This window comes from Camelus dromedarius, chromosome 7 (genome assembly GCF_036321535.1).
Source record: "Camelus dromedarius isolate mCamDro1 chromosome 7, mCamDro1.pat, whole genome shotgun sequence".
NCBI lineage: Eukaryota > Metazoa > Chordata > Mammalia > Artiodactyla > Camelidae > Camelus > Camelus dromedarius.
Window position 1 is genome coordinate 76,229,756 of NC_087442.1, and position 15,903 is coordinate 76,245,658.

Consider the following 15,903-nt stretch of genomic DNA (forward strand, 5'->3'; position numbering starts at 1 on the left):
TTTTAAAAAGTAAAATATTAGCTCAGTTACATAGGAGGTAAAAGCCATGTTTAAAGAGCAACAGCATTTAAAAACACCATCACCTGCAGCACATCTTGAATGCACCACAAATAGCACATACTGCCAACACAGGCACCTGTTTTCTTCTTCTAGCTTCAGAAACAGAAGCTGGACATAAAATAGACTTCAATAAAGCTGATTTTAAAAGAAAAAGAAATGAAAGCAGAAGGGCGAACAGACAACCCCAAGACTCCCCGCCTGGGGCCAAAGCAGCAGCCTGGGGGCGGCAAGGGGGCGTCCTCACCACCACCACCACCAGAAGCCACAGGATGGCGCTTCTGACCCTGCACAAGGCCACCAGGGCCAAATGAGGACAGCTAAGAACTGATCAAAGGATTGACAGCAGTGTATAGGAAAGCCTGGAAAATCAAGTAATTCAATTACACCATGACTTTTAGAAAATAACCAAGTAGTAAATGTTAATCTATGAGCCCTTAAAAATCACAGAAAGGTTATAACTCAATAAAATAAAATTTAAAAAGAAAAGAAAAGAAAATCACAGAAAGCTCAGCCATTTTGTACAGTAAGAATAAGAGGAACACACATTTCTTCTTTCACTTAAGGAAAGATACAACCAATCAAAAACATTTCTTGACTGCCTATGATATGAAGGAAGCTAAAGAGATGCAGAACTCACAACACTTGATCTGGGACCCTGAGGTGCTCACAATGCAGCTCGAGAGACAGGATGGCTGCCCTGTGCTGGTCACTATGCTGGATGCTTTATCAGTAGTCCCTCCAATGTCATCTCCACAATAAAACCATGTATTAACATCCTGATTTTTCAAGTGAGACAGGTTCACAGAAGTTAAGCCGTAATTTGATCAGGGTCACAAAGTAGTAAGTGCCAAAGTAAGAATTTAAAATTCAGTCTATTGCCAAGCCATGGACTCCATATACTTTCCCCTATTCCAATGGTTCTCAGTGAAAGGAAATTGTGCCCCCCCCTCAGTATATCTCACAAAGTTCAGAGACATTTTAATTGTCACAAAGGGGGGGGGGGGTGGTAGCTGATACTGGCATCTAGTGGGCAGAGGCCAGGGAAACACCCTAAATGCACAGGACAGGTCCCTACAATAAAGGATTATCCAGTTCAATATGCCAGCAGGGCCAGGGCTGAGAACCTCTGGCCTATGAGACTTCACAACCATTAAGAAAGGACCATTAAGAACAACAACAAAAAAACCCAAAAAAACTACAGTTTAAAAAAAAAAAAGGCCAAATGTAGACTGCAAGCAACCCTGGAAGGGAAGAAATAGCACCCTTAATTGGAGTATGGTATAGGAAGCCTTTGTCACAGTGGGATTTTGGTTGTCTTTATAAACATGGGTACAGAAGAAAAGGTGGCATTTTCTGCAGGTTAAGACAAAAGAAATGAATCAAAGATGTGGAGCTTCAAAAATGGCAAATTTTCTCTTTAAATAAACCTACAGAAATGAAACTAGTAAAAATTAACAAATAAAAATTCTGGAAAAGCAGCATGTGTTTATAAACGCTTGAGGTATCTTCGAATATTCATAAGAAACTCATAAAATCTTGGTTGACTCTGGAAGGGAAACTGTTTATCCAAAGGACATTTATGCATCACCTATTTAAAAGACTGATCAATTAATGGGAAAAAGTTTACCTGCCAGGAGATAAAGAGCTGAAGTGAGGTTTGCAAGGAGAAATAGAGGCTTCCACCAGATGACAGAAACCCTTAAACAGGTTCATGGGAAGAACAGTGATTTAACTTTTATAGGTCATAAGCTAAGCACAAGTCTAAAGATATTATTATATGATGCTTGAGAAGACAGTAAGTGCACATGCTCCGCAGCTAGACTCCCTAGGTTTGGTGTCCTGCTCCACCACAATTTTTATGTTATTTCCTGAGTAGGACCAAGTTACTTAACCTCAGTTCTTCTTCCATAAAATGGGAAGAATAAAATCCTAGGCAGGTCTAGTTCAACCTCTGGGCCTGGGGACAAGGAAGGGGCTTCAAACCTCCTGGTCCCTTTCTCAAGCAAACCATGCAACCTCCTTGATATGACTTAATCTGCAGAAATTTCTGCGGAAATTAGCCATTATATCAGAATACACAATCTAGAATAAGTCATATCTGCAAGTTTCTTAATTTAGGCTGTAGGGGCAATGAGTCAAAGACTGGCGTATTGCATGCGGAAAACTGAATCTGCTGAACATTTCTAATTAGAAGGAGATCTTCCCTATCTGGGCACTTTCACTCTAAAGACTCTTGCTGCAGCATTCACACTGAACCAGGCTCTAACTAAAGGTTTCCTTCTGAACCAAGTACAAATCTACTACAATACTCCATATGGGACAAACATTTCTTAAACGGTCTTTCACTTACTCTCCATCCAAATAGAAACAGCAAATAAACACAATGAATTACCTGTTTCTTTCAAACTACATTTACTATTTTCTAAGGAACTAAGTGGGGTGTTTTGTAGCATTGATATTGGATAAAACAACTTCTCACTATACTGCATCATCTACCCGAAAAAAGATGAATACGCCAAAGGAAATGTACGTGTGACATTTACACATTGTTCCCTTCAGAAGACATAATGGCTTATCATTAAATAAATATTAAACTGATTTAAGAACTTCAAAATGTTACATACTGTAATACACATATGTATTTTTAAAACAGGAATTATACATAAATTTAAACATATACATGTGTATATGTTTTTGTGTACATGTACTGTTTTTCTTTAAAAAACAGGAGTTCGTGTTGAAAGGGTAGCCAGTTAGGCATTAGGAATGAGAGATGCCCTCATAAGCCTTACCTGTCGAATGATACTCTTCACACAACGTACTGGGAGGCCTTGGTAGTTGGATTTGATGATCCACTTGAGGAGGTGGTGGCCAAGCACTTCAAAGACCATGCAGACGTCTGGAACAGGGTTAAGGATCATGTGTGGAGACATTTCCTGGACTAATGCAAATACTAAAAGTAGCATCGTTGTGGCACTGGGTAAAACAATTATTTCTTTATAAAATGCAACATTAATACTATCAGTAATACCAAAAGTGGTCATTTGCCGTTTCTCATCTCAATAGAAAGACCTAACATTTACTAAGTACTTATTATGTGCCACATTACTTAATGTGTACTCATAACAACCTTAGGAATGAGAATAGTAAAACTCAGAGAGTTTGAAGAACTTTCCAGCGACCCCGAGTCAAAGGTGGCAGAGCCATGACTCAACGCCACACGTGCCTGCACTCTCCCTCCTCCAACCTCACTCCTCCTTACCATCAGCCTTAACAAAAATAAGCAAGACTGAAACTCCACACAAACTGATGAGGAAAAGAACACAGAACTCCCCCGTCTTGAGTGTCTTGCCCGCCTACCTAAATTTCTATCCCATACGTTACATAAAACACTTTATAAAATGGAAATTTACCGAACACAATGAAGATGTTTAATACTTTCCTTCAATAACACCTTTCATTGTGTAACAGGATCAATTTTAATAATACATGCAGTTTGTAAAAATGTATGATCACAACTTAAAACATGGCATGCCATAAGACCAACCTATAAAAATGAAATCTCAGGATTCTGGGGTTTTTTTAAATAAAAAATTTCAGTCAACCACTGATCTTCCAGAACAATGATCCACCAAAGTCCACCATATAAATATATTCATGTCATTCTCATAGAAAGATTTAAAATGGCTCTGAAACCATTTGAGAATACAATGTTCACCCCTGGAGGCCTGCTGACAGCCTATTAAGGAAGGTTATTTAATTTAATATTACAATAATCTGAATTTATCATATCATCACAATATCCACTGCTATAAATAATTTTAATAAAATATTAAAAAATATTTCTACAATGTTGGAAACATATCCACAGATTTACGCATAGATGATGTACAGTCAGAAATTCCTTACTATTTCCCAGGCTCCTTTAAAAAAATGGAAACCAAGGTCTAAAGTTAGTAGCAGACAGAGAGCCAAAGCCTAAGGTTTTTAAATTTGGATGGAATCTGACAATTATTGACTATGTAACAGTACAAACAGCCAAACATATGAAGAAAAACTTATACTTATCTCTCTCAAACTCTTCCAAAAAACTGAAGAGGTGGGAACACTCTCCAAAGGCATTCAATGAAGCCAGTATCACTCTGATATCAAAACCAGACAAAGATACTACCAAAAAAGGCCAATATCTTTGATGGAAACAGATGGAAAAATCATCAACAAAATACTAGCAAACTGAATCCAAAAAAACATAAAAAAGATCACATACAATAATAAAGGTGGATTCATTCCAGGTTCACAAGGATGGCTCAACATACGCAAATCAAACAATGTGATAACCCTATCAGCAAAAAAAGGACAAAACCCACATGATCATTTCAATAAATGCAGAAAAGACATCTGATAAAAGTCAACACGTGTTCTTTGATAAAAACTCTCTCCAAAGTGGGTATACAGAGAACATATCCCAACATAATAAAAGCCATTTATGACAAACCCACAGTCAATATAACATTCAACAGTGAAACACTGAGAAGTCTTCATGCTAAATTCAAGAAGGTGACAAGAAATCCCACTTTCCACTTTTATTAAACATAATATTGGAAGTCCTAGCCACAGCAATCACACAAGAAAAAGAAATAAAAGTATCCAAATTGGAAGGAAAGATGGAAACTTGTCATTATTTGCAGATGATATGATACCTAAGGACTCCACACAAAAACTATTAGAACTAATACATTCAGAAAGGTAGAAAGATACAAGATTAATATACAGAAATCAGTTGCATTTCTTTACATTAACAATGAAATATCAAAGAGAAAGTTAATAAAAAAATGTTTAAAATTGCATCCCCCCCCCCAAAAAAAACCCAACAAATTAACCTAAACCAAGGAGGTTAAAGACCTGTAAGCTGAGAACTATGAAATACTGATAAAGGAAACTGAATATGATTCAAAGAAATAGAATGATATGCCATGTTCTTGGACTGGAAGAATTAACAATTGTTAAGATGGCCATACTACACGAAGCAATCTACAGATTTAATGTGATCCCTATCAACTTACTCATGACATTTTTCTCGGAACCAGAACAAATAATTCTAAAATTTATATGGAATCACAAAAGACCCAGAATTGCCAAAGCAATCCTGAAAAATAGAACAACACTGGAAGAATAACCCTCCCAGACTTCAGACAATACTACAAAGCTACAGTAACATAAAAAGCGACATATACATCAATGTGACAGAAGAGAGAGTCCGGAAATAAACCCACACACCTATGGTCAATTAATCTTTGACAGAGGATGCAAGAATATATGATGGAAAAAACAGTCTATTCAGCAAGTGGTGTTGGGAAAGCTGGACAGCCTCATGTATATCCATGGGCTGAGAACATTTTCTTACACCACACACAAAAATAAACTCAAAATGGCTCAATATATTCACAGATCAGTCTCCCAATGCAAAAGAAGTAAAAGCAAAAGTAAACAAACAGCTAATCAAATTTACAGGCTTTTGCACAGGAAAGAAAACCATCAACAAAACAGAAAGACAACCTACAGAATGGGAGAAAATATCTGCAAAAGATGCAACTGACAAAGGGCTTTATTTCCAAAATACACAAACATCTAGTACAACTCAGTATCAAATAAACAAACCACCTAATAAAAAAAATGAGTAGAAAACCTAAATAAACATTCATCCAAAGAAGACATAGAGATGGCCAACAGGTACATGAAAAAATGCTGAACATCACTATTAGAGAAATACAAACCAAAACTACAGTAAGGTATCGTCTCATACCAGTCAGAATGTCCATCATCAAAAAGTCTACAAACGATAAATACTGGAGAGGGTGTGGAGAAAAGGGAACCCTCCTACGCTGTTGGTGGGAATGTAAACTGGTACAGCCACTGTGGAAAACAGTATGGAGCTTCCTTAAAAAACTAAAAATAGACTTACCATATGATCCAGCATTCTTGCTCATGGATACATATCCAGAAAAGAGGAAAACTCTAATTCAGAAAGATACATGCACCCCAATATTCACAGCAGTAACATTTACAATATCTAAGAACTTGAAAGCCACCTAAGTGTCCATCAACAGATGAATGGATAAAGAAGATGTGGTATATATATGCGTGTGTGTGTGTGTGTGTATCACAATGGAGTATCACTCAGCCATAAAAACAATGAAATACTGCCATCTGCAGCAACATAGATGGACCACAGTAAGTCAAGTCAGACAGAGAAAGACAAATATTACTTAATATCACTTATATGTGGAATCTAAGAAATACTATAGTTATTTATAAAACAGAAACAGATTCACAATGAAACTAAATTTATGATTACCAAAGGGGGAAGCAGAAAGGGGATAAATTAGGAGTATGCGATTGATAAATGCAAACCAGTATACATAAAATAGATGAACAAGGATTTATTGTACAGCACAGGGAACTATATTCAGTGTCTTGTAATAACCTATAGTGGAAAAGAATCTGAAAAAGAATATATTACACATATATATGACTGAATCACTTAGCTTTACACCTGAAACTAACACAATATTGCAAATCAACTATAGTTCAATTTAAAAAGAATGTTGGATCTGTTCCAAAGATGACATAAAGAAAGAGTAAAAGATGAGGAAGGACAGGAAGGCTCCTGACACTCCCCTGGCAGTCACCAACCACATGATTCTGAATACTTAGTTCAGTATTCCTGACCCCTGGGAAATGAAGGTACTGCCCATGTCAGGCACTTAAAGGGCTATCTTAGAGGATCCAATATGAAAATATGGAAACAGCACTCTGGAAACTAAAGGCAGGATTCTGTGCAGGATCAAGTGTAACTTTGCTATGTTGACACTGGCAGAGCATTTTTGCTCTTATTGCCTCAACTTCATGTGATTCTTTGCAGCTACTGGAGGATACATAGCCTTGGAGTACTAATTTTTAAAAGTTTAAAGCAAATAGTGCTGGCATACACTTCCCCCTACCACTGCAAAAGTAAACCTCACTAGAAATAATAATGTTCAGTAATAAATTCTATGCCAAAATCAAGTTGAGTAGTTGTAAAAAAATAATTTTATAATATGCTACTAAACCAAAATCTCTGAAAGGTCCTTGCAGAGAACTCCATGTAAAACATCTTATAACATGATGCCAGTAAAGGCACCATTTGGAGAGAGAGACAGCAGAGCAAACAGCAGTTTACATGGGGGGACTGTAGAGCTTAGTGGTAGAATGCATGCTTAGCATGCCCGAGGTCCTGGCTTCAATCCCCAGTACCTCCATTAAAACAAACAAGCCTAATTACCTCCCCCTCAAAAAAAAAAACACAAAAAAATAAGTTTATATGAACTTGAAATATTTCCATTTTTTAAAAGTAAAAAGAAAAACTATAGTATAATTCAGCCATTAGGGAGCAATGAAACCATCAGAAAGGATACGTATTCCATTCATGCCTGAAATCTTGAAGTCATCAATCAGCTGCACTACCATGTCTTTATTTGGGTCACTGGGATCACTTTCTCGAACCTACGGAAAGAAAAATGAATTCAAGAACAGTAGCGTTTAAGACCAAAAAGCCATTTCCATAATACCAACCAAAACTATTTCAATAAAAGCAATGTTTTTATAAATAAAAGAAATTTGCTAATATTAACTAGTTATATACATAAAAAGGATAAACAAGTTTCTTCTGTATAGCACACGGGATTACATTCAATATCTTACAGCAACCATAACAAAAAAGAATACAAAAACAAATATATATGTGTATGTATGACTGAAACATTGTGCTGTACACCAGAAATAATTGACACATTGTAAACTGACTACTTTAATTAAAATATTTTAAAAATAAATAAAAGATTCAGTATTTGACCTTATAATGAATTCAACTTTAATTTAGTTAATACCCAGAAAAATCCCTCTGTAAAGTCTTACGTCATTAATTTTTCTTGTAGCATTCACATTTTTGCAGCACTTACACATTTGAGCAATTTTATTTCATCCAAGGCTGTCTCCGTATAATGCTGGGCACTTTTTACAACCTTCATTGCAACAAACCTTTTCCCCCTATAAAAAACACGCATTTAAAAAAGTATTATTAGCAGAGCTGATCATTATAATGAAATCTATCCAGTAAACAGAAACTTTTAATAAGCTTTCCTTTAAAATAGTACTTTCCAAATTGTGGGGCCACAATTAAGTAGTGGGTTCATGAGTCAAATTATCTCATTTTCATTTTGTTTCTATTTTTTCCTAATAAAAATAAGGCAGACTAGATAAATGTCAGAGTTAATCACATATAATTAAGACTAAGTATTACCTTATAACCTTTGTTTCAATTCATACACACACATGTATGTGTATACTGTCGCAATGCAGTTTCAGACTACTGGTCATGACTTTTACAAAAAGTCAAAACCCACTAATCTGAAAGACCTATACATTATTATTTTATATTTGAATGTTTTTCTGGTATGGCTGAATTACTAGAAGAACAGGACCCCAGTGTAGGACAATTTCAAAGAATAAACTTCAAATATAAAGGCAGAAGAAAATATATTTAAAGATGACAAGAAAATGAACTTTAGATGGGGAGGAGGGGGGGAGTCTGGCTAGCACATAGCACATCTGTGCTATGCAGTTTATGCCACAACAGAAGGGTGCCTCTGAGCCTTACCTTATTATACTATAAAGATGTTGAACTAGACCAGGAACCAAAGGCACAAATGACAAAGAACACTTACTGCATATCCCAGCACAGCCAGACAGTAGAGAAGTGTCCCCATCCTAGCTTCCTAATAACATGATACCGGCCATTGAAGAGATCTCCAATTTTCACTGGATGATAGCCACCTTTTATTAAAAATACAGAAACAAAAAAAATTTTGAATTTTAGAAAAATGGTAACAAAGTCTCATCTCTTTCTTTGTCGTTCTTGATATCACTAAAGAAAGTACTAAATAATAAAATTAGGTTAAAAACATTATTTTTTTTCAAGAATGTCTTTCATCAAGAAAACAGTGTCCTATGTCTTTGTTAAGCTTAAACAAAAATTTAACCTAGAAAAGCAATGAACCATATTGACCACACCATAACAATAACTGGAGATTTTATATTTAAGTCTAGGTGTACATAATACACACACACCAGCTCTTGCTACTTCTGAACGACCTTTTTCTCTTCTAAAAAATAAGTTAAATGCAAATATTTGGGAATCAGTTTAACATAACTCATCAAAACACCAATAGTTTATGCATAATCAACAAGATACTGCGTAACACATGACAATTTATCCACCAACAGAATTTGCTCCTCTCATCACTCTTTCTTACCCTCAAACTCCTGCCAGAAAACAGGCTGGAGAGTGCAAGAGGGCACCCTGTTAAGGCAGATTCTCAGGAAGTAAGGATGCTTCACACACATCTAAAAGAACTTCACTTTGCATTTTAAGTAATCAGAAGGCTACAAAGTAGCATGTACAATATGATACTATTTTTGTCAAACAAGAAAATCTCTGGGAGGATAAGATGTTAGCAACAAATACCTCTAGATATAAAATAACTCTTTCATTCTTTTAATCTATGTTTTATCTGCTTTATCTTTTCCAATTTTTCTAAAACAAAAAAATACTTTCCAACTTTTTACTCTTTGACATCTACTCCTTTTCTACTGCAAAGATGTTACTTCTCATTTTCTAAAATCTGCAGATCTTACAAATCACTCAAGAAAGACATGGATAGTCTGTGCCTAGTGTGGAGATGCTCAAAGCACAAAGCACCTAAACCACATCCTCCAACACATCTATGTAATTCTCAGAGGGCTTACATTTCAAGTTATATTTCAAGAAATATCATGAATGTTGATGAATATTTAAATTGTATTGAATTAGTAAAGCAGGAATTTGACGGATACTGAGTATTCTAAAATTCTTACTCTCATAACACACTTGCTTTTGCTGGATTTTAATACCAAAGTCTGTAACAACATATTGGGCAAAAGATATGAATTAAAAAATAGTAAATTAGGAATAAAATATAGCAAATTATTAAATAAACGGATGGGTGTTAACTAAAAGTATTATGCAATCATTTCACAATATAGACATATGTGAAGTTATTAGGCTGTACGGCTTAAACGTACACAGTGCTGTATGTCAATTATATCTCAATAAAACTACAAGAAAAAACGGCGTGCATAGAATTACTTACATAGAAGGCTAACTAAAATTAAAGTGGGCTCTTGGTTCAAACCACTAAAATTAACACTGAAAAGGAGGAAAAGAAAACCATTATTATTTAGGTGTAAATTAGGGGTTCTGTGCTAGGCACTGTATTTTCAAAACCACTTTCCAGGAAACAAAACTAAACTGAATCATGTTGCAGACTTTCTGTAATGGGAGCAGGGGAGGGGAAGGAAGAAAAGAGAAGTTTTGTCTGAGAAATATAAAGCTGAATAAAGCAAGGCAAATTTCTTGACCAAAGAGGTTCTCAGAGTTCAGCGTCTTAACACACAGTGGGAACTTCTAAGAGAACAGGGAATGCTACAAATTCCAACAAATGATTTGTGCTCATGAAACCATTTCTTCAAAGGATTAGTCACATTTCATAGCATGAAGTATTTAGGAAACACTGATGTCCACTGTTTTTTACAACCACTGTGCAGAGTAGACAGTACTATTTCTACACTGCTGAACTGGGTAAAAGTCTCAAACAGGTAGTAGGTTCAGGGCCGGAAACTGGGTCTCACTCAGCCCATGCTCTCTGTTCACTAGTGAGAAATGCATTCTATTTTTAATACAGAGAGGACCTGGTCTTAGTACACAGGAACACTTGATAGCTTAATCGAAAGCCATTTATCATTTAATTGCATATTACTGCTAACATTAACGTTTCTGAATTTAAAACTAATTTAATTATACATAAAGAGAAGAAACTTTTATCAATATTGTATACTTCAGACTTGAATTCCCAAACAGCCAGTATGTGTACATGTGAGCTAAAGTGCACGAGCACTACTTCCAGTGTAATCACAGCATCAGGGCAACCATTCTTTTTCTCAATGGGACTGAAAGTTGAACAAAAGAAATCACAAGCTTAGTCTAGTTAGCTCAGGAGCCCACAGACTAGCTAAGAATACTGTGCCTAAAAATAATCCAACCAAACAAGACGAGCATGAAAGTAATGATTAAATACAAACATAAAAACAAATGAAAGTACTCAACACTTATCCTACCTTTTATTTTGCAAATCTGATGTGCACAATTTCAGATCTACCGTCCACATACTTTCATTTCCTTACTCCCAGATTTCTACAGAAAATGACAGTCTCTTCCAAACACTTTACAATCTCTCTTCACAGAACGGTAACTAACATCTAGGCCGCCAGAGGGTGGAGCACATCTCCCCACAGCAGACCACGCCAACTGACTCCACACACAGGGAACTAAGAGAAAACGGACACTCTTCACCAACTCCCTGCACTTAGAAAACGTGTGCCACGACAGCTGTTAGCAGAGGATACCCTGCGACCCACAACGCTGTTTAGCACACAAGGAACAGCCAGACTAGACAAGGACCTCCTTTTGCTGCTTCCCCATCAGTCAGTCCAGGAGCCCAGGATAACAACAGGACCACACAGGGACCCTCCTGCCGGCATCAAGCAGAGAACCAGGAGACACCAGCACTTGAGGACTGCCTTGACCTAGGGGTTGGGATGACACATTAGTACTTCACTCTTTACACTATTTAATATAAAAATCATGTATTTATCACTTACTTTTCCTTTTATTCTTAAAAAATAACTATTAGATTGGATTACAAACACAAGAGAACAAGAATAGACTATTAAACAATCATTAAGTTCACTGCTCTGGTTTTTTTTTTGATTCCTTTGCCCCCTAGCACACCCAAAAAACTATAACTAAAGCTCTACTTGTACTATTTATAAGGCTCCAAAGAAGACAACTCTGAAACTATCTTTCTTAGGTGCTTTGGGGGAATTGTCAGCCAAAGATAAAGACGATTCCCTTTTCCTCGCTGAGCAAAACATAGGTTCAATTTGAACAGTGAATCAAAAGTTCAGAACTCTTATCACAGACAATAATCTGGAATGATTTTCAACAAAGTCTTTGTTTTCTACCAAAAAAAAAATTATCTTTTTTCCCACTGACCTTAGTCTCTCATCTCTCTGATGTTGGCATTTCTCTCAACCAATAAAGGCTTTCAAAGGTACAAGGAATGATTTGAAAATCACCTCCAAAGTGCTCAGTCTTCAAAAAGGAAGGAGGGGGTAAAAAGATATTTCTTCACAGAATGATAACACAGACACAATTTGGGTCACTGAAGACTTCAATAGTCTTCTCCTGAAATTTTTTAGTAAAAGATTTATTCAGAGAGATACATACTCCATAGACAAGAGTGCAGGCTGTCTCAGAAGGCAAGACAAAGGCCATGAGGTGCAGGGTTGGGTGCTTGGCTCAAAGTAAAAGCAGATATACACTCTATAGACAGAGTGGGGGGCCATCTCAGAAGGCAAAGGGGAGAGAATCCTCTTCCTGAAAATTAACAGAATAAGTAGACAGAAAAGCACTAAGGACATGAAAGAGTTGACACGACCGCCAACCAATTTGATCTAACTGATATTTATAGAACCTTCTACTCAAAAGCAAGTATTCAAGCACATCAAACATCTACCAACACAGACCATGTACTGGGCCATAAAACAAGTCTCAATAGAAATTAAAAGATTCAAGTCAGTTAAAGCATGTACTCAGAACACAACAGAATTAACTTAGAAAGCAGTTAGAGAAAATATCCCCAAATTGGGAAACTAACACGCTTCACTTCAAAATAAACCATGGAATAAAGAAGAAATTTTTCAAAATTATATTCTATATACAAAATGAAAATTAAAATGTATTAGAATCTGTGAAACACTGCTAACACAGAACTAAGGAAAACTTAAGAGCACTAAATACCTAGATTAGAAGATTTCAAATCACTGATCTATTGCCACCTCATGAAACGAGAAAAAGACCAAATGCAACCCAAAGTAAGCAGAAGAAGAAATATTAAAGATATAAGCTATAATCAATAATATGTAATATAAAAACTATAAAAACAATAGAGAAAAATCAGTGAAACCAGGGGCTGTTTCTTTGAAAATAAGAAAATGATAAACTTAAGGCCAGGTTGACCAGAGCGAAAAAAGTGAAAACACAAAGTATCAACACAAGGAATGAGTGAGGTAACATCACAATATATATTATAGATATTAAAAGGATAATAAGAAATATTACAATGTTATGCTTATAGACATGAAAACTTCGGGTGAAATGGACAAATACTATGAAAGACACAAAACACCTAAGTGTTTCCTTCTAATCAAGAAAAAATACATATCTAAGTAACCCCATAACTACTTTTTAAAAGTTATAGTTAAAAACCTTGCCTTAAAAAAATGAATTGGTAAATTTTCCCAAATATTTATAACAGAAATATTAACAATTCTACATTCTTCCTAAAAACTGAAAAAGGAAAAATATATTCTTTGACTTAAATTACAGCAATATTTTCTTAAATGTGTCTCCCAAGGCAAAAGAAATATATGTGAAAATAAACAAATGGGACCTAAGCAAACTCAAAAGTTGTTGCACAGCAAAGGAAACCATCAACAAAACAAAGAGACCTATGGAATGGGAGAAAATATCTGCAAACAATGTGACCAACAAGGGGTTAACATACAACTCAATAACCAAAAACAAAGAAAACAAAAATAAACAACAACAAAAAAGGCAGAATACATAGGTATTTTTCCAAAGAAGATATACCACTGGCCAACAGGCACTTAAAAAGATGCTCATCATTAATTAGATAAAAGCAAATGAAAACCACAATGAGGTATAATGAAACCTCTAAATTGAAAAGATACATACACCCCAATGTTTACAGTAGTGCTATAAACAATAGCAACATAAAAGAAACCCAAGTGCCCATCAACAGATGGTTGGCTTAAAAAGATGTGAGATATACATGTATATATGAAAAACAATGGAATATTACTCAGTCATAAAAAAGAAACACTGCCACTTGCAGCAACATGGATGGACCCAGAGAATACAATACTTAAGTGAAATAAGTCATACATAGAAATACAAATACTACATGATATGACTTTAATGTGGAATCTAAAAAATAATACAAATGTTATCTATATACAAACCAGAAATAGATTCACAGACACAGAAAACAGACTTACAACTACCAAAGGGGAATAGGAGGGAAAGGGACAAATTGGGAATATAGGATTAACAGAATCAAACTAGTATACATATACAATAGATAAGCAACAAGGATTTACTGTATAACATGGCGAATTATATCAATATCTTGTAATAACCTATAATTGAACATAATCTGCAAAAAAAAAAAAAATCAAACAAATCACCATGCTGCACACCTGAAACTAACACAGTATTGCAGATCAACTATATTTTAATTAAAAAAAATTTAATGGGAAAATTCATTTAAATAAAAATGAGGTATGCCTGTATTAACCCCAAATTGCACAAGGCAATGAAAAGTTGTAACCGCCAATAGTATCTTTGAGAATTAAAAAAAATTCAGTTATAACTTTATAAACGTGGAGGGTGCAGGAGGGTTAGAAGATGTATTTTCTTACTTTTTATTATGAAAAGTACAATGAAGTTCCATGTATCCATCACCCAATTTCAACAATTATCAATGCATGTCCAATCTTACTTCATATCTGTACACCCCCATACCAAATTATTTTAAAACAAATCTGATATATTTTACCTACAGTATTTCAGTATGTGTCTCTAAAAAATAAGACCTCTTTTATCTTTCAACATAGCCATAATACTATTAACACCTAGAAAATTTTGACCAAAAAACCCTTAATGTTAAATACCTATCTAGTTGGCGGGGGTGGGGTATAGCACAGCAGTAGACTGCATGCCTAGCATGCACGAGGCCCTGGGTTCAATTCCCAGTACCTCCATTAAAAAATAAATAAGCCTAATTACCCTTCCCCCCAAAAGTAAATATCTAACCAGTGTTCAAATTCCCTTCATTGTCTCATAAATGTTGGAAATTAGCTTTTTAATTACTGAATGGACCTAAAGAAAAATACTGTATAATGGTCTTTAATAGTTAAAAACAAAAAAAAACAAAAAAACACTCTCCATCTCATTCTATGAAGCCAGCATTACTTTGATTCCAAAGCCTGGTGAAGACATTATAAGGCAGCTACATACCAACTTTTCCTAAGGATGTAGATATGAAAACTTCTAGACAAAGTGTCAACAAATCAAAGTAAACAACATATAAAAGGGATAATACATCATGACCAAGTCGGGTCTATACCAGGAATGAAAACTCCTTTAATATTCAAAAATCAACAGATGTAATTCACCATAATTAACACACTAAAAAAGAAAAACCGTATGATCAACTCAATAAGCAGAAAAAACATTTCATGATATCCAATATGCATTCCTGATAAAAATTCTCAACAAAGCAGGGCCAAAAGAATGTCTATGAAAAACCTACAGATAACATCAGAGTTAATGGTGAAAAACTGAATGCTTTCCCTGCTAAGATTAGGAACAAGATAAGGATGACTGTTCTCCCTTCTACTCAACACTGGACTGGAAGTTCTAGTCAGCACAATAAATAAAAAGGCATCCAAGATTGGAACAGAAGAAGTAAAACTATCCTTATTCATAGACAGTTTGACTGTCTATATGAAAAACTGAAGAAATCTGCCACCCCCCAGAAAGCTACTAAAACTGAGTGAAGACAG

At 35.3% G+C, this 15,903-nt stretch overlaps 1 protein-coding gene across 9 annotated transcripts in view; it reads right to left on the minus strand.

Annotated features, from left to right (window-relative positions):
- The window catches only part of SRPK2 (SRSF protein kinase 2), a 203,081-nt gene that overhangs the window by 30,660 nt on the left and 156,518 nt on the right, over positions 1-15,903 (minus strand). For all 9 annotated transcript variants that reach the window (XM_064487673.1, XM_064487672.1, XM_064487677.1 and 6 more), the window contains 4 exons: positions 8,823-8,931; positions 8,058-8,145; positions 7,515-7,602; positions 2,853-2,959 (listed from right to left, as the gene is read on the minus strand). In XM_064487673.1, coding sequence (XP_064343743.1) covers positions 2,853-2,959; positions 7,515-7,602; positions 8,058-8,145; positions 8,823-8,931 — 392 coding nt within the window. The remainder of the gene's footprint in view (positions 1-2,852; positions 2,960-7,514; positions 7,603-8,057; positions 8,146-8,822; positions 8,932-15,903) is intronic.